Source organism: Neolamprologus brichardi, chromosome 16 (assembly GCF_056152115.1).
Source record: "Neolamprologus brichardi isolate AB-2024 chromosome 16, ASM5615211v1, whole genome shotgun sequence".
NCBI lineage: Eukaryota > Metazoa > Chordata > Actinopteri > Cichliformes > Cichlidae > Neolamprologus > Neolamprologus brichardi.
Window position 1 is genome coordinate 2,073,246 of NC_142119.1, and position 26,321 is coordinate 2,099,566.

Genomic DNA, 26,321 nt, shown 5'->3' on the forward strand with positions numbered 1-26,321 from the left:
ATTTTAGTGAAATTACTAGGCTAATAATACGGCTCACTGTGCACTTAACGTACCATCCAAGGAGTTGGTGCTTCGTTTCTGTGGACCAGGCTTGTTAACCTTAGGTGACAATTTTATCTGTCATGAGACAGCCTACCCTACTGATGTGTTGGGTGAGTGTAGCTCAGGATGTAGAGCAGGTCAGCTTCTGATTGGAAGGTTGGTGGTTCAATCTCTGCCTGCTCCAGTGTGCATACTAATATCCTTGGGCAAGATCCTAATCCCAAGGTGCTCTCTCATGCATCTATCTGAGTATGAACCTTTGATAGAAAGAGTTTAGGGGAAAAAGTGCAAGCTGAGTGAGGCAAGTTATATAAAGTGCTTTGAGTGCTCAGATAGAGTAGAAAAGCACTGTATAAGAATCATTTCATTTAACATAACTTAGCCTTCCATTCCGTCATTCAAATATGATCATTTCTAGCTTAAAAGAACTATAATCTCAATAATGATAATATGAATCTTTTTTTAAGATGAACATTTAGTTTAACTTTCTATTACTAATGTTACATTCTGTTGCATAATGGGAAACGAGGATGATTGTGGTAAGATACAGAATGACGATGAAAGAACTAATAATATTTAAAGACCCCATGAGTGATGACATCTGGAGATTTTGCTGTGGCTGAAGAGAAATCACATCTGCAGACTTTTTATATTCACACGCTGTTTGCTTTTCTCCTCTCCAGAAGATGGCCAAGTCTGTGCTCCTCACATCCTTCCTTTGTATGCTTATGAAAGATTATTTGATCACTTTGGAATCTTTAAAGCTTGCAAATACAATGTGTTGCTTTAAAAGTTAAAAAGAGAAATGATCTATGAAATGATTTACAAATGCATTACATTCACAGAATCACAAAGGAGTAGAATAAAATTTCAGTGGCTGCCCTGAGAATAAATCAGAGATCATAATTGTCAGAGACAATTAATTGTAAATATTTTGACTTTTATTTTTTCTGGGAAGTAGTCGGGATTTTAAGAATATAGTGCTGTAAAAAATAGGATAGTTATTAATCACTGACATTTTCACCATACTTGTGAAGATAGGATGAATTATTAGAATCTGTCAGTTATAAGGATTAAGGATGCAACAGGGCTTCCATAAAAATTGGTTCTGGGCTTATTGTTACTGGATTGGAGATGCTGCAAGCTGAGCTGAAGATGAGCTCTTGTTACTGTTCAAAATCACAGCTCTATCATGAAAATACAGGAGAATCTGATAGATTATAACAACTCAACTGTAGAAAAAATATTTCATAGGAAGACCTACTCAGCAACTATCTGAAAAAGATGGAGGGTTAAAATCTAGTCTTGGTAGAGCAATCTCTGGAGGGTAAGGGGTTAATAAAGGAAAAAATATATATCTGTAAAACAATAAACTTGCTGTGAAAATATTTGCAGCCAACAGGATAAAACAAATTGAGTCTAAGAATCTATATTTCTTATTGATGCTCATCAGAAAAAACACAGATGAACTGTCTTCCATCAGCTATCTGCATGCAGAGGTCTGAGGAGTCTTCCAGGAATGGTGACGTTTTTTGTTGTTTTTTTCCAGAGAATTGATTTGTCACTTCTCTGCAGTGATAGGCAGTGATTTCATACCTCTTGATCTCTAATCTTGAATACTACCTACTCTGGAGCAGGTTTTGTTCACCATGTTGATACATCGTGTTGTGAAGAGAAACACATTTATAGTACAAAAAACCCAAGGTTAGGCCTGAAGTCAGTAAGCCCACATCCAATTCATAGTACAGCCCTAATGATACTAGGTTTCTGTGTTTACTTTATGTCTATATTAATGAGTCTTAGATTTAGTGCTTTCCTGGTGGGGGGGAGGGGTGTTTGCATCTACTTAGTCATAACAGTTTTAGTGCTATAGTAGTAACTGTTATGATCTTCCTGGTGTTTCTGCTTCCCTTATTCTGTGTTTATTCCTTGGTCCTTTTCTGTTTCCTTGTTTCTTACATCTTAATGTCTTTTAGTTATTTCCTCTTTTACTGTGAAAGTTTATTTTCCTTTGCAGTGCTTCCTGTCCTTCTCCCCCTGATTGTCTCGTTCCAGGAACTGTCTAATCCCCAGTTAGCCCTCCTCTCGTGCGTATGCATAGTTCTATCTTCCTCAGTCTCTTTGTTCTGTCATCTGTTATGTTACCAGTTGTGCTCCCTGAGTTTTCTCTGAATGTTTTACATTTCTCTTGTGTTTTTAGTTCTTCACCATTTGATTCCTCTTTGCACAACCATCTGGGATTCATTCTGGCCCCAATAAAGATTTGTAGTTTATGATAATCTGACATCATATATTACCAAAAATATGGGGGGTCGGGGGTCAGAGGAAGCCCTACTCAGCAGCTATCTGAAAATGGTGGAGGGTTTGGATCTAGTCTCATTAAAGAGATTGCCTGGGGTCTAAAGGATTGACAAAGAATTAAGCTTGCCACAAAAAAATCAACCTAAAATTTTAGACAAATACTTGGAAAAATAACTAAGTTAACTAAGTCTACAATCCTAATGGCCACTAATTCAACTGAAAGTAAGTTCAGCACTAAAATGCTAGGTGCTCGTTGTTCTGCTTTTCTCTAGTTAATGCAATCAGATTGCCAACTTAAACTCTAAACCTCAGTACTTAAATGAGCTGTGGCCCCCTGCTAGCACTGTCATCTCACTGGAGGGCCACTTTAGTGCTCAAGTTGTACAAAAATCTCAGAAAATATAGTGTTTTGTTTGTTGTTTTTTAAATATATTGTACCGCAAGACAAAACTGCAAACGTTAATGTAATTTTTTCCCCTCACTCTTAACTGAAGCCTTTCATTGAACTATCAAATAAACACATTGTTACTCACTCTCTGACCAGACACGTGGCAGCACTTCTGCTATAATTTTGTTCGTATTTAACAAAATAAAAATGCAGTCATGAGTGTACACTTTAGTTTTTGACTGCCAGTGAAAACTGCTTTCTTTACTCTAACTCTCTCACTGAACTAACACTGCCAGTCCCTCGACATGTTTGTATTCACTGCTCATATTGTCTTCATATTAAATAATGTTTTGTTTTACTTACGTTAACATTGCACTCAACAGCAAACAAGTCCTCCTTAACAAAAAAGTAACTTCAAGGGCCAAATTGCATTATATTTCTTCATGTCAATATACAAGTAAGTAGGGTTAATGTGGGCCACAAGTGGCTCTCGGGCCGCAAATTTGATACCCCTGCTCTAAACCATGCTACTCCAATGAACTTTGCAAATGAACTTCCATTAAACACATCTCTGTGTGACGTGAATGTCTAGCATTTTACTGCTGTGCAACATTTAATTCAAAACAAGAAATAAAATGAATCAGTTGCTCATGTTTATTAGAAAGTCTAATTCATTTTTATTTCACCCTTTCCCACGTGGAACATAACTTTCTGCAAATCCAAAATGAAATGAAAAATAAAAACAGCTTGAAAAGTACATTCTGTTTCTCAATAGCTGGAAATCTTGTGTTTGAGGCAACGGATCCAGAAGTGCACTAAACATTACATTAATGTTGGCATCCCAGCAGTTGGTCGCTGTCTTTACATACACACACACTGCCACACTAGACTCGTGTAAACATTGCTGTGGATTTGGTGACAGTGAAATAGTGAAATAATCCACAGGGATGAAGTGAGTGTAAAAAAAACCAATGCTGCTATGTGAATCTGGAATGTAAAAAGAAGACTTAACCACAATATAAAAAAAGATTACTGCTTTAAAATCCTTCATGTACTGAGTCATTGCTAATCTCTGTCCAAGATATTCATACATGTTTCTTGTTTAATCATAAAACTGCATTTTAAAAAATATGAAAACTGTGATCGTTCAAGAGAACTTGATTTTACAAAACCAAATCCACTTAATAACTCTTGTAAAACAAACATATCATGTAGCACCAGTAGGTTAAAACAAATCATGCAGCAAATTGTGTTGCTTCCTTCTTGTTGTGAAAAAGACTACTTCAAGAGTTGGGGGATAAAGTCCATGTTTGTGGTATCCAGTGCAGCCACCATTACTTTATGGCCATTTTGGATGGTTCTCCTCAGAATCCCCTAAATGGAGGTAAGAGCTGGCCATGTCTGTCACTTTCGTCCTATGTTTTTATTGTAGCAATGACTCTTTGGTTCACTGGTTCTGGGGATGAAGGAAGAAGAAAACATGATTAAGTCCTTTGTATTTGACAAAATTCCATCACTTGATTCTCAAGAGATTGTCTAGAGAAGTGTACGTGTTATGATAGTAGCAACTAAACGTCAATTTATTAACTCTATTTCTATGTAGATGCTTTACATTCAACCAAATATGGGCTAATTTGGTCATTATTAAAAGCATATTTAGATAAGGAAGGCAGGGGAGTTTGTGCTTAAGCCAGTTAAGAAAAGCTTGAAGATACAATTTTCTGCAACATGATAACAACCATTTTTCAGTGAAAAGTGTAATCAACTTGTACTCCTTCAGAATGATGGCTTATGACTTTTAAACCTATTTTATGGGATTGTGTTGGGCGTCTCCTTGCCCATGCAAACAGTGAAATGGTTCATAATATTGTTTTCTGACCAGCGGCTGTGGACCAGTACTATTTGGTAAAAGAGTGAAACATAGCTCAATATCATTATAAGCTATAAAACTTTATTTTGTTATAATCAGCCTGTTTTGTGCTGCATTTTAACTCCTTACTCCAAAGTTTTTTCTTGATCTGGGGTCAATTCCTTCCAAAAAGTCACAAAATTCATTTTTAGACACAGGAGAGAAAAATAAGGGCATATTTTCATTTCTGCTAGATTTGTCTTAAACATATCTGTGACATATACTTAAACAATAAGCCATCTGAAAGATTTATATATCTAAGATTATTCATCGCATGATTTGATTTACTGGTGCTTTATGTCTTGTTACATTTACTGTGACATTTAGCGTAGAACAGCAAGCTGATTTCAACTTTTCCATTCATTAAATATGACCAGTCCCTACTGAGAGAAGACTACTACTAACAAGAGGAGTACCTGGTTTTCCACAAGCCTTCACACACTGCTCGTAAGTGTCGAAGCGATTCTGGTTTCCACCACAGCCACCGTACCAGAAGCGCATGCAGCTCTTGTTGGCAGCATCGTAGTGCCACTTGAGAACAAATTTGGCACAAGTACCTTCTTCTTGTGGAAGCTGGCAAATGTCCACAGCTGTAAAAGCAGCTGGGAAGGAAATGAGAAAGAATAGTATTCAGTAAAAGGGTGAAAACATGTGCAGCTAAAGGTTATGCGATATGTGCTAAATTGCACTTTAAATATGAGATTTGGTGACTGATGTGATCAGCAGTTTTCCATAGTCATGAGATATGTGGACATATATGTAGACAAAGGTTTATAGTACATTTCCTAGCTGTGAGTATGTGATGGTAGTTTACTCCACAGCTGATAAGTTACTGATGACTTAACCTTGTTATGTAATAAGCCTTCTGCTAAAAAAAGTAATGACTCCTTGAATATAGCTTTGTTTCCATTTATTTTCTCCATGTGACTTGGCCCCATTGAGAAAAAGCATAACCTTGGCTTGGCTTTTTACTTGCTCCATCAGCCATGTTGGAGAATGTGAAGGGCAGTAGAGCATGCAGATGCCCCTGAAGACATAGTATTAATTGTACTGCAAAGTGAGCACAGCGTACAGCAGTGTGGAAAATATACGTAACACTGATATTACTTCCAAAGCCAGTGGCTGTTATGTATATGTATTAATGATGGTCTAAAAAGGTTTGATATGGATTTGCTTGCTTAAAACTAGACCAAAGGGAAAGTTTATTTTCTTCTGTTTAATATTTGCATACCACGCACATGCATTTACATCAATTTCAGCTAATCAATAAAGTGGGTTGGCAAGGAAAGCATGTGTAACATAATATTTTGGGAAAGAAGTAATCATGATATTCAGGTATTAATATTGCCAGTGAGTGTATATTGGAGCTTACCAGGATCTGGGAGGACCTCCACCTGTTCAACTTGCTTCACCATTGGCTGAGGCTCTCCCACTGTGAACATACAAAAATATTACCGTGGTTTCACCTTAAAGGGGCAGATGTTGTTATAAAATACAAAAATAAATACCACAAAATTTTTCATTGGCTGTTTCATAAGCTCCCACCCCTACTACCTGGTTTGGATGCTATTAGACTGACTCAAAGTGAGCTGACTTCTGAAAAACTGGCTTTAGACTAGAAATAATTATTTCTGGTGTCTATGACTAGTGCCTCGTTTTTAACAAGGTTTCGATTTTAAAATACTCTCTAGCAGCTTAAACTGTATTAAAGGGTGCATTTTTAGGAATGACAGATAGTATTTACTGCTGTTTACACTTAGCTAGATTTATGCGATGGTGTTGTGTATAGTATGTTGCTTTGTTTTGTTTTTTTTGTTTGTTTTCTATTCTTTTTCTCTCAACAGGTGATCCCGGAGATATTTTTTTTCCCCCCCTTTCTCACTGTCCCTCTCCCCTTCTGTTTTTCTTTTCCTTCCTCTTTCTTTCTCCCTTTCCTATCCCTCACTCATGTCTGTCCCGTCTGTAACAACTGAAAATAAAATAAAATAAATAATAAAAACAAAGGTCGATCAAATGGACCAATACGGCAATGCCATGATGATCCATTTGGCAAAATAAATCCATTGGGTATCCTTGTTGGTCTTCAGACAACAATTCTGACGACTAAAGAACCAAATGGGACAGGCAAAAAAAAAAAAAAAAAAAGGAATGACAGATGGTTGCAACTAGGCTAGGTTGGGATCTGCTAGACTTCAAACAATGGCCCATTCATGAAGTAAGCCTTTCTATGAACTTTTGCGAGATTTCGCAAAAGTTCATCTTCATTTTTTTTTCTCCCATGTGCCTTGAGGGGCTCCATTAATAATAATGGATTGGATTTATATAGTGCTTTTCAAGGCACCCAAAGCGCTTTACAATGCCACTATTCATTCACTCTCGCATTCACACACTGGTGGAGGCAGCTACCGTTGTAGCCACAGCTGCCCTGGGGCTGACTGACAGCAGCGAGGCTGCCATATCGCGCCATCGGCCCCTCTGGCCAACACCAGTAGGCGGTAGGGAGTGTCTTGCCCAAGGACACAACGACCAGTCAAAAATGACTGGAGAGTCATTATTGTTATGGCTAACGATTTAAATTGTAAGTTTTGTATATCCAGTTGAGGCCCATGTTGCATACGTTGCATTAACCAGGCGATGGCACACTCCCACTGAAATCCTGACAACGTCACTTACCCAGAGGTGGGTAGTAACGAGTTACATTTACTCCGTTACATTTACTTGAGTAAGTTTTTGAAAAAAATGTACTTTTAAAGTACCTTTTTTGCACGATACTTTTTACTTTTACTTGAGTACATTTGTGAAGAAGAAACGGTACTTTTACTCCGCTACATTTGCAAAATTTGACTCATTACTTTTTAAAAAATAATTAGTTTAACACATTAGATAACATGCCGTCAGTGGAGTTTCCGGTAACATTTTTACCAATGAGATGTGGCCATGCAGTCACATGACCAGTTTGAAACTGTGGCGGGCAGAGCGGCCCAAGCGTTTCAAAGTAGCGGACACACTGAAAGAAGAAACATGAAAACATGGCAGAGTCTACGCTAGAGCTGATGAGGATGAACAGCATTTTCCTCGCATACAAAGGATGTTTCGCTTAAAAGCAGCACAAAAGAACAGCTATGTGTTCAGCGTCGGTGTCTTCAGTGAGAGCCAAAACAACAAGTTTTCAGCGTGAAACAACTCAACTCGTGTAACCTGAGTTTTCTCTAAATATCTTTTAGCTGTGGTTAGCTGGATGTCAGTCTTATGTTACAGCAGCTGTGTCGAGCTCGAGCTGCGAGTCATATTTTTGGCGCTGCGTTGTAGTGAGACAAGTTTGTGGGTGTTTTGTGCAGCTTCGGCTGTCCTGTTAACTGCTCGCTGGTTAGCCTATAAGCTAACAGCTAGCCTGGTTAATGACGCTGGAGTTCCACGAACATGTAAACAGCTCGTCTCTACTGCTTTAACTGTTAAAACAGAAGCAATACTGCGGCTAACAGGGTTTATTATGCGAAACAGCAGCTTGTTTAGTTTAAACAGTCTGCATTAAGCTGGGCAAACACTGCGATTTTTTTGAGTCATGTTATTCAGCTCCTGCTCAAACTGTACAATTAAATCGCAGAGGTTAGAAGTTCATAGGTCACGATGCAGGTCTCACACTATACGGCCTGATGCTCTGCGTCCATAACATGAAGCTTATCATACAAAATCTGTCTCTCGCTCTCCCTCTTTGTGTCTTTCACTCACACAGACACACACACACCACCACCATCAACTTTAAATTACTAATGAAAAACATTGACCAGGCAGCTGCAATTGAGCAGCAATGTCCATCCAACTCTTTTCATGGTTGTTGTAGTCGTGATAATTTTGTGAGGCCACATTGAAAAGCCTCGGATACGTAAGCGTAGAGCTGCCACCCAGGCAAAAGAAAAATAGAGCTATATCACGTTATAACGAACAATATACTGTGCCTCCATCTCTTGTGTCCAGATCACAAGCTGCACTGCCGTGCTGCTCCACCTTTTCACTTTTATTTCTGTGTTTGTGCGTGCGCAGTGTGAGAGGCTGCGTTGAGGGGCGACAGGATTTCAAACAGGTTTGATTATCATGCGACCATACGATTGATGATTGGGAGCTGGTCGTGAGGTGTTAACTGCTTTTCGTTACCCCATGTATACAACACGATTAAGGCAAAACTCGGGCCGATCCCCAAAACGGTTGCGCAACTGAAAAATTGTCTCAAAATGGGCCAAAAATTGCACAGTGTATGGGCAGCTTTTGGAGGCTAGCTCCAAACAAACGTGCAGCTTGGCAGTGTATACAGCACTATAACGACCAGACCTAATTCTTTTGAAAACCATACATCTTTCCACAGGTCTCCACTTCATAAGACATCACCTAGACACAGAGCTGGATGAGGCCAGCACAAACAGCAGCCTATTCGACGAAGATGATGGATCCATGGGGTCAGGAAAGCCAGAAGCAGGGGAGCTGGAGAGGTACCTTTCATGTCCATTCACTGGAGGTGTGGATCTATTGCATGGCTTTCCTCACATCAAGAAGCTGTCGATCAAAGTCAATACTACTCTTCCTGCATCTGGAGCTTGTGAAGGACTTCTCAGTCATGCAGGACTCCTGTTCACTGCTAAACAGTTAGAGCTTCACAGCAAGAACCTTGAGAGCAAACTGCTGCTGAAGCTTAACCATCACCTCACTGAGTGAAGAAATGGCACATTTTTGCTAAATATGCAGAAATAGATGCACACCCATACAACTTATGGTAAACTGAGCTGCCTTGTATGAACATATGTTGAAGATGCCTCGTTCTAATGTTTTCTCTGAGGCTGCTGTGCCATTTGGAGCAAAAATGAATCTAAAGTTTACAGCATATCTTGTCACTGGAAATTATTTGCACTGTTTATATATTTATATTATTTACTGCAGGTATTGGTGAAAAAAGCTTTATGTTGTGAAAAACTGAAATCTGGAAATTAGAATTGTTGTGCCTTATTTTGTTGATGTTTTTACATATATTCCTTTTGAAAATACTAAAATTTGTATATTTATTTATTTTTGTTTGTCTGATAGCATTTATTTATAAAATAAATCGAACATTTTAAACAGTTACTCGCTACCTGAGTAGTCTTTTCGCCAAGTACTTTTTTACTCTTACTTGAGTAACTTTTTTGACGACTACTTTTCACTTTTACTTGAGTAAAGTACTTTGGATACTCGACCCACCTCTGCACTTACCTGACCTCACGCAGTTTTTCAGGCAGAGGGCCTCACTGTCGAACCTATTTCCATTCCCTCCACAACCTCCATACCAGAATTGTACACAGAACCCGTTCTTTCTGTCAAAGAACCACTTAGCCTCATAGTCTTTGCAGGGCATTCCAGGGTCATAGTCAAGCGAGCATGGGCCTGCCAATTCATTAACTAGAACATGCAGAACAAAAAACAAACAAACAAACAAACAAATAGCTGTGATATAGCAGGGATGGAGGACAAATAGAGAAAGAGGATGCGTGTGTGTGAGGATTAGATGAACAAATACAGCATACAACAAACTGTAAGCTTTGAAAGTAGCAAGTAAACAAATGTATTAGAAGTTCAGATGTATTTGAAAAGGGGTTTTAAATTAGTTTTTGTGCCTGCAGAGGAAAAGAAATGGCATTCAGCATGAGACTATATCCACTACATGGGAGTTTGGATAATTGCAATATATTAGAAGAGGTTTTGCTTATTAAAAAAATAAAAAAAGTTGTGATTAGAATGAAAAAGGATTATTTTTAGGTTTTCATGGATGGATCTGACAAGTTAGTTGTAACTAAATTCATTAAATGTTAGTTACTTTTGTGTTTTCATGCCTTAGTTGTGCTCTAAATTCTATGCCTTTCACAAGGACCAACAGCTGTAAGGTTTCTTTTCCTTTGGTATTTTCTGATGAAACAAACTTCTTCATAGTGCCACACATTTTACCCACAAGTGCCTTGTTTGTCACAATACATAAGGGAAAAGATTAGATTAACAAACCGAGACACTAGGGCTTAAACTGCCGATTTTGTAAGGTTTTGTAAACAACTTGCGGTGTATCTTTGCACGTACTAGTGACTTGATAAATAAAATATTAGTGCAGTAGTCCCATTTGATATTGCTGCATTACAGAAGCCCACGATCTTTGACTTGAACCTACAGGTTTTATTTACATAACTAATATAATACCTTGGAAACCCAGCAAAACACAACTCTATGGGGGCTACTTCTAAGATATATTACTGGCCCATTTTGATTACAGGTCCAATATACTGGTATTCCGATATATGGCTGCTAATTATATAGGAAATGTTATAAAAGCAAAGAAGTTTCCAAGTAATATACAGACACAAGCATGCAAAGTTACTCACCAGTTTCTGGTTTGTCCAGGGGTGTGGTATTTGGAGTACTTGTATTTTGGCTGGCAAGCTTATGCTCAGCTGCTTCTGTAATATAATAAATAATGTATTTGTCAATACAACTTTAAAAATAGAAAGCATGCAATAAATTAATTTATTTAGCTAGGAAAGGGCAATTCTTAGGGTGTGTCTGCGGATAGAGGTGGTCCTTAAAACCAAAGAAGCTAAAACAAGCTAGTTTATTTTATTTTGCCGTTTTGGGGAACTATTTAATTTGAATTTGTATTAACTTTGAGTGTGAAGTTGCAAAACATACTATATGCCATTAAATAGGGTGGGGACAGCTGTGAAATCAAGACCAGTGTTACATGGTGTTAATACAAATGTTAATACCAATGTCCACACATATTACAGTTTCCTCCTCCTGTACTGCAGTACCTATGTGGGGTAATCTGTATTCAAAGTATGGTAATCTGGTAGAGGTTGTATTCTATTCCATTCGGGGTAATTTATTTCAAGTCAAATCACACCAGTTGCCTCAGGGCACTTTACATTGCAAGGTAAAAATCCTACAGTGGTTTAAAAAAAACAAAACAAAAAACCCAACATCAAACAACTCTTTATGAGCAAGTACCTTTCAGCAAAAGATTGTTCCAATAATGAATGTACATGGTATACATCAGAATGCAGACACTTTTGTTTTGTTTATGATCTAATCACCATTAAGTTATCAGGCCTGTGGTAATTTAATAAAAAAAAAAACTCTAATATACTGAGAATTATACACCCCTAAAATTTATTAGGATACACAACCTGTAATGGATAGTTACATCTGTAACAACTTGAAGCTAGCTCTTTTTAAGTGGTCTCCATAAGAGCTTTTGAAGACTTCTACATTTGTGCTTGTGTACTTCTGTACCCCAATGGCATGTTTACAGTTGAATATGCAACACGTGCAAAATATGAATGAATAATTTCTGAAAAAGCTAAAGCTGTCTTTATAAACTCACTTGTAGTAATGACGCCTTTGAGAGTAGAGACAATTTGGCCCTCGGCCGTGTAAGCTGTGACTACAGCCTGATACATTTGAGCACTTTCCAAGTTGTCCACAGCAAGCTCTGTACCCGACACATTGGTCTTCAGCACCAGTGCATGGTCATAGAGCCTCACCACAACAACCTCAAAGTAAACAAAGAGCTTTGCATCTGGCCTGCTCCAACGCAATTTCAAGCTGCTGGAGGTGACATTAGAGACGTGCAGCTCCTCTGCAGCTGTGTGTAAGAAAATAACAGAAAAAGAGTATGTTGTAGTTGTGGTGGATGATGTCAACGTAACAAATGTAATTTTGCTGCATGGCCAAGAAGCATACATTTATAAGTAATCTTTACTTTGTGAAGCATGATAAAAGTAATATTCTAAAACAAGTGTAAAAATATTATTGAATTATGGGCAGGCAATTTTAGCAGTTAGCGACAGTGTGTATGACTTACAGTGACCAAAGCTGTCAGTACTTCTAGCTGAAAATGCAAATTTGTTCAACAACAGTCTTACCCTTGTGCTTTCTTTCATGAACTGCGTGGTGATTTTCATGATGCTTCTGGTGTTTCCTACAAATGTGGCAATGTTAAGGAAAAAAAATTGTAAAGAAAACCACCAATGTTTCCAGCATTAATAAAACAGCATTACAAACATTACAAAACTTACTCCACTTCCTGTGATGGTGTGAAGGGGTTTTTTAGTGGCTGGTCATTCTGAAACCACTTGCAGTTTTTGGAGACTTCAGGGGACATGTAGAAAGCATTTTCAACTGAAAAGCAATGCAACACAACTAGTTCAGGATTTGTTAGACTGATGTAACAAATAGAATCTATTCTAAAATATTTAAAAAGGAAAGCAAAAGGTATTGAAAATTTATCATGCCCATCAAAATATATCTTGAACTTACTACTGATATACTTGGGCAGTAGCTGGCCAAAGGTCTGGATGTGTCTGTCATATAAGTCTGAGCTACTCTTCAGCTGCTTGAAGAAGACATCTGAAGGCTCGCTGGCCATGTTTGACAAGACACTTGCATCCTTAGCACTCAATGTTTCACCTACACCAAAGATGACGAGGAAGTAGCCCTTGCACTTGACCTCAGTGGCAATGCGTATCAGCTTCTCCTGGTCTTGTTCCACACTTCCTGTCACAAACAGTATGAGTACCTTTTTGTCACGTTGTACAGGTGCCTTCTCAAACACTTGATCCACCGTCCTTTCAATTGCCTCTGCGAGTGCCCGGCCACCTTCCAGCTGGGGTGTTTTCTCTACCAGGAATTTGATAATATCTTGTGCTGAAGTGTGTTCAGTCAAGCCAATGTCAACATGAATGGGGGACCCAGATTTGTTATTCAGGAACTCGTAAGGTGCTTGCTGAATTACAGACACTCTGGCGTGGTTAACAGATGATGTGGGATTTGAAGACACGTGAAGATGCTCTACCATGTAAGATATATAGTGTTTAATCTCGGCAAAGACAGTTGGGTAGGTAGACTCAGAGCTGTCCATGACAAAAGCAATGTCAATGTCGACATCTGAGGTGAAAGATCTCCTATCTCGGCCAGCCGTTGGGGGAATATAGTCACAGATTTGGTCCGGAGAGCAGAAATCTTAAAAAAGAAGAAATTAAATTATGCATTTTCTTTCCTTTACATGGACTGAGACAATCTGTATTCAACAGTTTTTTTTATCTAGTCTCTTTTTATACAATGATTGGAAAAAATAGCTCTATTCTTAGATAAAAGTACATCAAAATCTGACAAAATAAAAGTGAGAAGCTGTTTCATAAATACTAATCCACCCAAACAGGTCTTACCCAGGCAGACATGGCAGTTCATAACCTTCTGGATGACTGAATTGTACTGTGGACTATTAGCGTTGGGAAGGACAATGACCTGGGCCAGTGCTGTGTTGTTGGCCTGGTATACAAGGAGAGGAAAGTTATAAGTTGAATACAAACTGATGGCCTATAAGATTAAAATTTTCTTTGGCTGTATGTTGTTATGTTACCTGCACCGCTCTGGAGAGTGCTCTGTCCTCCTGTCTGACCAGCAGCAAAGTGGCAATTCCAGCGTTGTGAAGGCGGAGGGCTGCACTAGTAATTGCTTGTGACCGACCAACTTGATCACCTACAAGGAAGATGGCCACCTTCCTTATGAGGAAGCCACTGCGTATCCTCTTGAAAGTGTTCTGGGCCACAAAGTTCATGGCTGTTTCCAAGCTGCGGGGCTTTCTTGTCTGTGGGAGCTGAAGTCCTTCAATGCGTTCCTCCAGGGCACGTTTCTTCATGGCATCAGCAAACCGGACCTCAGTCGTGACATCACTGTTATACAGGGTCAAAGCAACACGAGCTCCTCTTGGACAGTTACTTTCAGTGATTGTAATTTTTTTGACTATGTTTAGGACTGTGTCACGCATGTTGTTGAAGACTGGACGGCCAAGGCCTTGTGAGATGTCGAGGGCAAAAGCCAGCTCAGTGGGGTAGAGTGGGCATTCCTGCTTACCTAATGATGTCAACATAAAGGATTTTTGTTCTCACTGTGGTTGTGGATACCGTACATACACAAAAAGTCTAAGTCTAAGAAATTATTATTTCATTAGCAAATCATTTTGCACTTACCAAAGCAGCAAGCTGGTAAAGAAAATTGCACAGAATATGGTAAGATGTTTCATGAAGCACACAGTGCATAGGCATCAATAGTTCACAAAAATAAATAAAATCACATTGCTGAAAATTACTAAATTATACTTACGACAATTGTCTCTGATCTTTCTGACAAGGTCACATTGCTGAGGGAACAAAGAAACCACAGAAACATTTATTTAAAAAAGGCTGTGATGTGTAGAACTGAGTAAAGTTATGAGAATTATGCTCTGTTCAATGCAGTTCACACAAATATCTGATCAAATACCACAGCTCCTTGTCCTCTTTGTCCTTTGATACCCTGTTAGAGAGAAAACAGGGTATCAGCAACTAAATAAACATCCAGCCTACGGGTGAGAGTTACAGCCGATATAATTCGATTCAGTTTTATTTATATAGCGCCATATCACAACAACTGTTGCCTCAAGGTGCTTTATATTGTAATGTAAAAACCCTACAACAATACAAAGAAATCAGAGAAAACCCCAACAATCATATGACCCCCTATGAGCAAGAGCTTTGGCGACAGTGGGAAGAAAACTTCCTTGTAACAGTAAGAAACCTCCGAGAGAACCAGGCTCAGGAAGGGGGCAGTCATCTGCCGCAACCAGTTGGGGGGATAAGGTGAAGAGCTTACATTAATAGGTTATAAAATAATATAAAGATATTGGCCATAACTGTGTATTTAAACATGAAACACCTGTATCTAGGCAATGTTATAAATGAACTTGAAATAAACTTGTTGATGACATAATGTCATGCAAATTAAATTCACGCAAGTTGTAAAAAAGATTTTTAGATGCTTACATATGGCCCAGGATATCCAACTTCTCCTTTTTGTCCCTGTGTACCAATATCCCCAGAGACTCCCTGGAAATAGTTAACAGTTAGGGTAAAGAAAGAAATTCACATTTAAAGCAGTTCAGATGTCCGTACTTTAAAACAGACCATGAGTCTCTGTACTTCGCTATCTTCAAACATAAAAAAAAAAAAGTGCATGCAAGTCATTTGCTGCCAAGAATGCATGATATATATTTAAACCAAAACTTCAGAACCTGTCCTCTACTTCAAAACAGCAAACACATCTGCTCAGCTGAGATCTGGAACAAAGCTGGGGCATCTGATGAAACTTTAGCAGACGTGTATATTAACCTTATTCAAATGTGGACTTAAAACTTACCCTCTGTCCACGATTTCCTCTGGATCCAGGTCCACCCGAGGTGCCAGGGTCTCCAGCTGCTCCCTGAAATGATGGATAAAAAGAGGATAATTGGAAATGACAAGTATCTAATAATAAGATTACTCATCTGAGGAAAACACAACAGTTTGTTTTAAAGGTTCACTGCTAGTGTTCTGCATTACCTTAGGACCTGGGAATCCTGGGAATCCTTCATCTCCCTGTAAAGACGAATCACATATGCATTAAGTACTCTTTGTATAAAACTGCAAAAATAATTTTATTTTGGATGCATCAGAGCCATCACCCTGTATACAGCTCTATTCAACATTACAGAAGGGGTTGTTATCTTTAGTTAGGCATGTTCAGTTCACAAATCACTTGCCTTTCTTCCTTTAGGCCCTTGAACACCAAAACCATCTCTACCATCTTCACCCTGTAAAAGAAAAACAAAATTGCTGTAAAATTGCTCAATATTCAGAAAATTTACATTCAGTAACATTGCAATAAAATAAGATGGTTTGCTCTTACAGGCTCTCCAATGGGGCCAGTTGGTCCAACATCACCTTTAGGTCCTGGTTCTCCTGGCTCTCCCTACAAAGATATGAAGATAATGAAATACCTTTAGATGTAAGGTAAATGTCAAAGTGATGAATAAAGTGTGACTATATATCTTTAATATGATCGGTTTTCTATAGATTTAATTAATAACATGTGCTTGTTTTGCAAGGAGATCCTTAATGTTTTCTTACAGTGCTTTCTGGTTCACTCAAATAGACTCCACATGTATGTTCAGTAATGTGATAGAGCTTGGCTTAAGCCAGTGTGTTTATGATTAAATCAAACCTGTTATAAAAGAACATGAGCCACTCCAAATTTAGTTCCATTCAGTACCTTGCGACCAAGAGGTCCTCTTCTACCTTTTTCTCCACTAGGACCTGGGGTACCTCCAGGACCCTAGACAAGAAGAAATTAGAACATTAAAATTAGATTTTGAATGCAATCAACATAGAAAATCTGACCTATTGTATTCACTCACTCTAGGTCCAGGATTTCCATCTTCTCCTCTTGTTCCTGGTGCACCATTTGGTCCAGATGGACCCTTGGAAAAAGACAAATCCGCCATCAGTGATGCACCACTTACTTGCATATTAGAGCTGCAGTACCAATTCATGAGACAGACAGACAGACAGACAGACAGACAGACAGACAGACAGACAGACAGACAGACAGACAGACAGACAGACAGACAGACAGACAGACAGACAGATAGATAGATAGATAGATAGATAGATAGATAGATAGATAGATAGATAGATAGATATGCACCCTATGCACCAAAATAGGGTGAGAAGATGACAAACTTACCCTTGGTCCATCAATACCGGACTCTCCCTGCACACCAGGCGCTCCAGGGCCTCCAACATTTCCCTTTAATGATAATGCAGAAAGATGTTACTGTCATTACGAGGGCAGGTATTAAACTCTATTTTAACAATGAAAAAGGCACTTACAGCTGGTCCAAGTGAACCTCTTCTACCATTGGGTCCCTAATGAGGAATGAGTTAATTAAAAAGAAAAAAAAACTTAATTAACATAAACTTTGGCAAGTAAGTGATCAGAAAAGACAGTGAAAGTGTTTACCCTTCTTCCAGGTTCACCAGGGCCTCCCCTCCTTCCATCCTGACCAGGCTCTCCCTGTCATACAGGACAAACATCCCAGTGAATTAAATTCATGCTGAGAGATATCAAAAAAATAAATAAAACAACAAAACAAATGAACAATATACAAGCGATATTAAGCCTCAAAAATTAAATCGAGTACAGAGATGCAGGATTTATTTCAGCAGCACTATAATTAGCTCAGGGGGGTATTACCGCTGGTCCAGCATCACCAGGGTCTCCTTTGGGTCCTGCCCGGTTGTTATCTTGTCCAGTTGTTCCCTATTAAACAGAAATCACTCTTTCAGTCGCTGCTACATCCAAACACAAATTTGTCTTAAAAAAAACAAAACAAAATAACCATATTTAAACATTGCCTTAATCACAAGAACTGATTAGATTAGATTAGATCATTAGAAAGTAAGTATGTGCAGCTTCACATGAAGCATTAGTAACACTCTCTTCTTACACATTCCTTTCTCACATACTATGTATGCATGCAAAATAAAAGTGATGCACATAAAATCAGTCAAAAACTATGCCATAATAATCAGCTTCTTACAGGGTTTCCTCTGATTCCCTGTTGTCCTATGTCTCCTGTTTGTCCTTTGGCACCTTTGGGACCCTAAAAAACAAAAGAATTTCTCAGCATTAACCATATTCAGTATTAAGAAAAAAAACCCAGATGCATCTAGTCACTCACTCTTCTGCCAGGGTTTCCTCTTTCTCCAGGGGGCCCAGCCACACCACTTTTGCCCTAAAACCAAATCAAAGAAAGCTTTAAAGCTGATAATTTTATATGATTTTGTATGATTAATTGTTAATATATGGAACACATAGCATAAAAGACAAAATACATGACTCACCTCTTCTCCATTGATGCCATCAAGTCCAAGTTCTCCAGCTTCGCCCTGAAATAAGGGGGCAGTAGGTTAGCCTTTTTTTGTCAGAATGTAAGAAAGAAAGAAAGAAAGACAGAAAGAAAGAAACGTACCTTTTCTCCTGAGTATCCACGAGACCCCTAAATAGAAATAAAGAGTGTTAGATTATTGTATTCATGAATAAAACAATATATAACAATTAAACCATACAACTTGAATGGCAGGGTTAATATTAAAGGGTTTACCTTGACACCTCTCTGGCCAGGACATCCTTGGAAACCCTGGGTTCCATTCACACCAGGAGGACCCCGTTCTCCCTGTATTAACAGAACATGACAACAAAATTCACTGACAAAATACCAAAGAACAGAATCTTAAGAAAGGACACAGAGAGGTGATAAATGAAGAAGATAATAGAACAACAACCATAAACAAAACATTCAAACTTACAGGTCCACCTTCATCTCCAGGATGTCCTTGACTTCCTGGCAATCCTGGACCACCCTGACAGACAAAAACAAAACATATATAGCTTTGTAATTAAAAACAAAATCTCCAAGTATAACTGAGGGGTATTTTTTAGGATAAGATACCTTAGATCCAGGCTGTCCAACTCCTCCTCTGTCTCCTCTGTTGCCAGTACATTTGCATGGCACTCCACAGATCTCTCTTTCTGCAATGTTGTCCTGTGCAGTAAAAGAAAGCATTTTCAGTTTATGGGTGTCATAAATGAAAGGCATAGTTTTTATTTATTAATCATCAGTACCCACCAGTTCTTCCAGAAGCTCATAGTCCAAGTCCATGATATTCAGTCTTAAGGGTCTTGTGTACCTGAAGCCACGACCAAATTCTAATAGCGACGCCTCTTCAAATTTGGTTACCCCCTCCAACCCAACCAGAATGAAACTGTTCACTCCTGTTTTCCAAAACGCAACATATTTAAGTTCACTAATTACCTTTGCGATTTCAGGATAGATAATACCTGAGTGCACTTTATGTTTCATCATCTTTTTACCTGACAGCCGAAGCTCCTCAACTCGCCTTTTCATTTCAGCATATGAAGTATCATCAATACCATCAGTCAGATGAATAACAACCTTCAGGGAAAAAAAGGAAAAATACAAGTTTTATACTTTCTTAATTTTCAAGTTTCCAATAGTCTTTTCACTGTATAAACTCTAAAGTTTAAACTCTACAGTTTGGCAAAAAGGTTTTTTAGCCTTGATCTTATTCTTTAATATTAAAAAAATACAATTAATATACACTGGCAGTGACTAATTCAAGGACAAACCTAAACAACTGACCCCAACAATGAGGGGATCTGGCTGATTTCATGTGGAAATTTTTTACTTTAGCTCCACGAAAGATTCAAGGTCATGGCGTACTAAAGCTATCCTGATGGTATATAGTGTCCCAGATAAAAACCAACAACCTAAAAAAAGCTTTTGGTTTGTTTGTGTTTTTTTGTTTTGTTTTGGGGTTGTTGTTTTTTTTTTTGCTTGTTTTGTTTTGCGTTTTTTTTTTTTAGTTTTGTCAGCAATGTCTATAGGTCAAACTAACTCAGATCAATAATTACACTAAGTTGCTAAGCCAAAACATGTGACAATACATGACATTTTCAACATCAACTTGAGATATACATTATTTTAGCAGATATTGAAATATTCCTAGAATAGCCCTGACACCGATGCATGTAAACTGCTTGGGCCGTTTCTACTTTAGTATATTTGAGTAACTAACCTTGACAGTGTCATCCTGTCTGACTTTGAATCTGTTGGTGTAAGCTGATATGGTCTTGCCATTGAGCTTAAAGGGGCCACGACTCCCCAAGGCTCTGAAAGCCTCAAATAACTCATCTGGATTTGTTGTGAAGTCCAGCTGGACCGGCTCAGAAGCAGAATCCATGGCCAGCATGCCCACTTGTACAGATGGAATCTGCCCACCGGAGCAGCTAATGGATGCCATTTTGGAAATCCTCTGCAAAATAGCCTCCATCTTGCTCTGGAGGTTGGTCTGAGAACTGAAAATATTCTGGGCGGACACATCAAATCCGACCAACACTTCTATGTTGGAGGCTGTAAAACATAATATTATTTTACCTTAGACACTTTTGGTCACCCCAAATCATGTGACAACCTTTAATCATTTAATTTAATGTATCATTGTCAAGCAAGAAACACATAATATTACTTCTCTTACTTTTAGCAAGTTCTTTCGCACCGACACACAGCTTCCCTTTTACTTCATCATCCAGAGTTTCCAGGATTTGTTCATTGAGCTCTGAGAGTTCCTGAACGGTACTTGCTCGAGCCACCATGGAAGGTTCACTTGCCAGGTTTTCCAACTCATTCTGAATGTTGCCCACTCCCACTGCAAAGACTCTCACACCTTTATTCTTCAAGCCAAGCACTGCTGATTTACTGTCATCAGCTGAGTTTCCTCCAGTGACAGTTATAAGAATTTGAGGAGTGCCCTCATCAGCCCTGCTGCCCCTTTGTTTAGAAAAGTAAACATCTTGAATAGTGCGAAGGGCTGCACCGGTGTTCAGTCTGCGTCCACCTTTGTACTCTATTTGACCAAGAGCATTTAGGATATCATCCCTGTTACTGTATGTGTTGAGGTAAAAGCCATCATTGACATCTTCAGCATAATGTGCCAAGCCAATCTGTAGGTTATCTCTCTCAGTGAAGAACAGATCAATTAAGTTGTTGATAAAAACCATGATTTCTTTGAAGTCCTCACGGCCCACATTAATGGAGCCATCCACCAAAAACACTATATCAGCCTTTTTAGATGGAGGCAGGCCTGGTGCTACAAGAAGGGAAATACAGATATGTTAAGATATGTTTATATTGAAAATATTTACCTTGGTTTTTAGTCCAAAACCACAACACGTCCTAATCATTCTAGGTCCTGTAAAATGAGTACATTTTAGTGTTACTTACTTGGAGTGTCATATTCTGGTGTATAAGGAGTAGTCTCACTCAACCTGTTAATAAACTTGTCCTTTATTGTTGGCAGGTTTGAGAACTTAGAAACCTGAATGACATCAGCTGAGCTCTTGGAAATACTCATCAGTTGCCTTGTGTCAGCACGATCAGCACCAATACCAATACAGTTAACTCGGGAGGTCTTGAGCAAAGGTCCATAGAGGGAAACATCTTGGGGTGAACGTCCACCTGTGAGAACCACAAGATGCTGGGAGGCCTCAGTTGGTCGAGCACCAGCAAAAGAGCTTAACTCAAAGCGCAGAACATGATCAATGGCATCAGCCAGGTTTGACGATCGTCCACCCATCTGACGGAGTCTTCTGATAGCAGAGACAACAGCTGCCTTGTTGTTGTGTGAATTGAGCGAAAATTCAGTTTTAACTTTGTTTGCATACTGGATAAGAGCAACACGAATTTTATCGGGGTGTACATCAAGTTGTTCAACAATTTTGTGGATGAAGTCACGGATGTGAGCAATCCCTTCAGAATCTGTATTATCTGAGCCATCAATTAGGAAAATAATGTCCTTTTTCCCGAGATCTAGAATGACTGAAAAAAAAAAAAAAACACAACATAAGGAAAGAAATGCCTCCATAACAGTGAAGGTAAATTATAAAAAGCAAATGATGTAGACCATCAGTAACTGCCTTTAGCACTTTCAGTTGAACTTAATTGGAGTCTTAAATATACAGAATGATTACACACTATTTCTTACCTTGTGGGACACGAGTATAAATTTCAGTGATATCATCGGTGGATATTTTTTTGACTGAATCAATAAGCTGTTTTTCCACCTTTGAAAAATCTCTCAAGCTGTCAACTGTATACACAAGCTCTGGCTTCATGGAAATCTGTCTCAGTTCATCTTGGTCTGCATTTCTTGTACCAATGGCCAGAGGTGCTATCAGGCTTTTCTTGAGTTCATTGGCTGAGCTGGATACATCATCAGTAGATTTGCCAGCCGTAACTAGAATGAGGAATTGAGGCACACGTTCCTCAAGACGGCTTCCGCCTGATCTCTGGTAGACTCTTCTGGCGACGAACTCGAGAGCACGTCCTGTGTTTAGATTATTCCCACCTTTGTTTCGAAGTCTCGACACGGCCTGGAGCACTTCATTTTTTGTTGAGTGTGCATTCAGTGGAAATTCTATCTTTGGATCATCGCTGTACTGAACCACTGAAACTCTGACCTTATCCAGTCCTACATCCAGCTTCTCCACAACTCTTCCTATCATATCACGGATGGAAGGGAATTCACTACGCACTGCTGTTGTGCCATCAATAAGAAATACAACATCCCTTTTTTCTCCTCCTGTGGGTACAGATGGTACTGGTGCTTGAAAGGAATAGAAGCAAAATAACACAGTCTGATTACTAATCCTGAATGGAGAGTTTCTAATAGTGTACACAGATAAATATATATAACATGCAGTATGATTTGGGGTATGATTCTAGCTTTAATACAGTAGTAACACAGTAATAATATAAATGAGGACTGTGTTAACCTGTAGATTTTATTAAATTCAATTTACCTTCATAAGTTGGGAACTCTGGACGCAACCTTCTGATGTCATCATCTGACAGCTCAGTGAGTTTGTTGATTAATTCTTCTTGAACTGTGTACAGGCCAGGAAGGTCATCTATTACGTGGGCGTAATTGGAGATATATGACACCACCCTCAGCTCTGTGGGGTTCACATCCCTGGTCCCAATGCTGAATGGAAGAACTCTAGATTGTTTAAGAGAAGAAGCTGCACGACGGACATCATCTGTAGAAGGCCCACTAGACACAACAATAACAAATTGTGGAACACCATCCTGCTTTCTACTACCCCGTGCTGCTGTCAGAATATCCTGATTGAGAAACTGTAAGGCCTGACCCAGGTTACGTTGTCTTCCACCTAGCTTCCTCAGTCCCTTGATGCCATTCAAAACACCTTCTTTGGTTGTATGTGTGTTTAAATACATATTAGCCTGAGCAGTGTCACCATACTGGACCACACCAACACGGATTTTATTTTCGCCCACATTGAGACTCTCGACAACCCTGCGGATAAACTCCTGGATGATTGGAAATTCCCTTCCAACGCCATCAGATCCATCAACGAGGAACACGACATCCTTCTTGGGGCCCTGTGATGCAGCTGGAAAAGACAGAAGTTGATATTAGGCTCAGTTTCATCAATGTATGACAATAAAATGGTCATATTGGTGGTAAATTGAGCCTACATCTTTTTTACCATGAAGATTCTGGTGCATATTCGAAGAAATAAGTTACTTTTTTTCCTGTTTTTGACAAAAAAGGACAGCGCAACACTAATTAATTACAATAGTCCAGCCTAGGAGTAATAAATTCAATAACTAGTTTGAGACTTGATGTTTTTATTTTTGTTTATTCATTTATTGCACAATTGCTGCAATAAATGTAATGTGCTGAATATGCACATTAAAGGACGTATCCTGGTCAAAAATGATTGGACAAGAACGTCTGATCTCTCTTGTGGCATCTATCACTATAAATGATAGATGCCACTATATAAATCACTGCACAAAAAATGCCTGAGACATTGCCTGCATTTTAATGTAAATAGTTATGTATATATTTATGTTGTTTGCAAAATTTGTACATAAGTTTTTGAAATTAAATTTACATTTGCCTTTCAAGTTATGAAAATAATCTGTTAAACATGTTTGTGGGTATATTCACAGAGACAGCATGATCCTATTTAAGTTTAATTGCAGGACTTTATTGAACAGTCTCAAAGAAGTAAGAACTCAACAGGGCTCTGACTAATTGTCAGCCTGGCTACAGTGGTGAAAAGAAAACTGGAGTTGAATTAGTTTTAAGGATCATTGGCTAACAGTAAGATATCCTGGTTATCCAGAGATCTCTACAGTATAGATAACTTTGTATAGATAGCAATATGTTTTCTAGAGCTTACATGTTACCTGCGTTAAAGTATGTGTGTGTCTGTGAGTTATACCAGGGACTCAATCACTTTTGATTGCAAACTGTCTTCCTCAGAGGAGCCACAGCATTGTAATCAGTTAGAATTCATATGCGTTATTAATCATTTATAACACTTTTAATGGCATTATGAGATAAAAGACATGAGTGAGGCTAGAATTTAGACAACTATTCTGCATGTTGGCACATGGCATATGACAAATTTATTCATTTCATGTATAATGATTTATATTATTAAATGCTTTTAACTATAGTAATTCAAGAAGTTACAAATTCTAAAGACGTAAAAGACGAGAGGTTATTTGGTGAAAATAGCAGTGAAAGAATTGTTGGTTTAATGGATAACAAACTATATAAGGTTGGTGGCTGGGGGATAATAATGAAAACTGCAGCCTCCAAAGACAATTTAAAATGAACTTCAACAATAAAAAGTTAAAAAGAGTGATTGACAAAAAATTAAATATCGTACCTTAAAGCAGATGATTGAAAGTTCTGTGTTCTCACAAAAGTTCAGACGATAATACTATGTTCTCAAAGTCTTAAAGACAATAGCCTGACTAACTTCTATTTAAGAAAGACAAAAGCATGCTTACAACTGGTTTGAAATGCACCAGAAAATCATATTCGTTTATTATATTTTTCTCACTGTAACTGAAATAAGTCAATTAACTTTTGGAGCCAGCAATAGGATGTGTCTGACAACGTACCAATTACGGTTGGTAATTCTGGGGTGACTTCAATAACTGCAAACTCCAAAGAGGACTCAAGTTGCTGTTGCACTTTGGGTAGGTCAGTAAGTTCAGACACAGATAGAGCATAACTGGGCTCGCCAGTTATGGTCTGAAGTTCTCTGGGGTCAGAGCCTCGGGTTCCAATTGCAATGGTCAAGACACCCAGCTGTTTGAGAGCAGAGGCTGGTTCATCAATACTGTCAAATGATCTTCCACCAGTGATCAATATTAGGACCTGCGGAACTCCTGATGGCCGCCTGCTTCCGGCAGAGGCCGTGAAGACGTTATCCCTCAAGTACCGGAGAGCTGCTCCAGTGTTGAGGGGTCGTCTGCCTTTGTGCCTCAAACCTCTGACACTGTCAAGGACCTCTCTTTTTGTGGTGTAAGTGTTCAGATAGAACTGGACGGCTGGATCGCTGCTGTACTGAACAACCGACACACGGTCTTTGCCATCATCCACACTCAGTGTGTCTACTTGTTTTTGGACAAAGTCTCTCATAGCTGGGAATCCACTTCTAGTAGCATCAGATCCATCCAGCAAAAACACCACATCCCTTCCTGCTGGCTGTCTGACCACTAAGAGACATGAGATTTACCATATGTTTAACTTGCTCAATCAAATATTTTGCAGCTAAAAAGCACCATGGTAAAATTGAACTCTTTCTTTACAACCACAACTATTTTATAAAAAAAACCCCAAAAAAACAAAAAAAGAACAAAAATGGAAGAAAAAACAATCCACTGCCTGATTAAACACAGCAAAACCAAATGATTTCTTTTCACACTGTTTCCTACAATGATACTGGACTTTGAAGATGGGTCATGTTCTTACCAGTCACTGTTGGGGTCAAAGGTGTGACCCTCATTAGCACTGTGCTCATTACAGAAGAGAGCTGTTCTTGAACATTGGGAAGGTCAGTGAACTCAGACACAGATAGAGCATAACTGGGCTCGCCAGTTATGGTCTGAAGTTCTCTGGGGTCAGAGCCTCGGGTTCCAATTGCAATGGTCAAGACACCCAGCTGTTTGAGAGCAGAGGCTGGTTCATCAATACTGTCAAATGATCTTCCACCAGTGATCAATATTAGGACCTGCGGAACTCCTGAGGGCCGCCTGCTTCCGGCAGAGGCCGTGAAGACGTTATCCCTCAAGTACCGGAGAGCTGCTCCAGTGTTGAGGGGTCGTCCGCCTTTGTGCCTCAAACCTCTGAC

At 38.9% G+C, this 26,321-nt stretch overlaps 1 protein-coding gene across 1 annotated transcript in view; it reads right to left on the bottom strand.

The window, feature by feature from the left end:
• Positions 1-3,384: 3,384 nt before the first annotated feature.
• col6a3 (collagen, type VI, alpha 3) overlaps positions 3,385-26,321 on the bottom strand; it is a 120,223-nt gene continuing 97,286 nt past the window's right edge. Inside the window, exons 7-45 of the mRNA XM_087830007.1 lie at positions 22,944-23,555; positions 22,127-22,747; positions 21,367-21,960; positions 20,621-21,232; positions 20,162-20,496; positions 19,437-19,518; positions 19,192-19,337; positions 19,015-19,107; positions 18,872-18,925; positions 18,667-18,738; positions 18,535-18,561; positions 18,407-18,451; positions 18,244-18,297; positions 18,103-18,165; positions 17,757-17,822; positions 17,523-17,576; positions 17,393-17,428; positions 17,247-17,309; positions 16,918-16,980; positions 16,773-16,835; positions 16,410-16,472; positions 16,264-16,314; positions 16,064-16,099; positions 15,882-15,944; positions 15,509-15,571; positions 14,970-15,002; positions 14,811-14,847; positions 14,678-14,689; positions 14,068-14,561; positions 13,874-13,976; positions 12,966-13,667; positions 12,725-12,827; positions 12,572-12,627; positions 12,031-12,291; positions 11,033-11,107; positions 9,879-10,064; positions 6,013-6,072; positions 5,057-5,242; positions 3,385-4,187 (exon numbers count right to left, since the gene is read on the bottom strand). Coding sequence (XP_087686133.1) covers positions 4,147-4,187; positions 5,057-5,242; positions 6,013-6,072; positions 9,879-10,064; positions 11,033-11,107; positions 12,031-12,291; positions 12,572-12,627; positions 12,725-12,827; positions 12,966-13,667; positions 13,874-13,976; positions 14,068-14,561; positions 14,678-14,689; positions 14,811-14,847; positions 14,970-15,002; positions 15,509-15,571; positions 15,882-15,944; positions 16,064-16,099; positions 16,264-16,314; positions 16,410-16,472; positions 16,773-16,835; positions 16,918-16,980; positions 17,247-17,309; positions 17,393-17,428; positions 17,523-17,576; positions 17,757-17,822; positions 18,103-18,165; positions 18,244-18,297; positions 18,407-18,451; positions 18,535-18,561; positions 18,667-18,738; positions 18,872-18,925; positions 19,015-19,107; positions 19,192-19,337; positions 19,437-19,518; positions 20,162-20,496; positions 20,621-21,232; positions 21,367-21,960; positions 22,127-22,747; positions 22,944-23,555 — 6,380 coding nt within the window. The 3' untranslated portion in view covers positions 3,385-4,146. The remainder of the gene's footprint in view (positions 4,188-5,056; positions 5,243-6,012; positions 6,073-9,878; positions 10,065-11,032; positions 11,108-12,030; positions 12,292-12,571; positions 12,628-12,724; positions 12,828-12,965; positions 13,668-13,873; positions 13,977-14,067; positions 14,562-14,677; positions 14,690-14,810; positions 14,848-14,969; positions 15,003-15,508; positions 15,572-15,881; positions 15,945-16,063; positions 16,100-16,263; positions 16,315-16,409; positions 16,473-16,772; positions 16,836-16,917; positions 16,981-17,246; positions 17,310-17,392; positions 17,429-17,522; positions 17,577-17,756; positions 17,823-18,102; positions 18,166-18,243; positions 18,298-18,406; positions 18,452-18,534; positions 18,562-18,666; positions 18,739-18,871; positions 18,926-19,014; positions 19,108-19,191; positions 19,338-19,436; positions 19,519-20,161; positions 20,497-20,620; positions 21,233-21,366; positions 21,961-22,126; positions 22,748-22,943; positions 23,556-26,321) is intronic.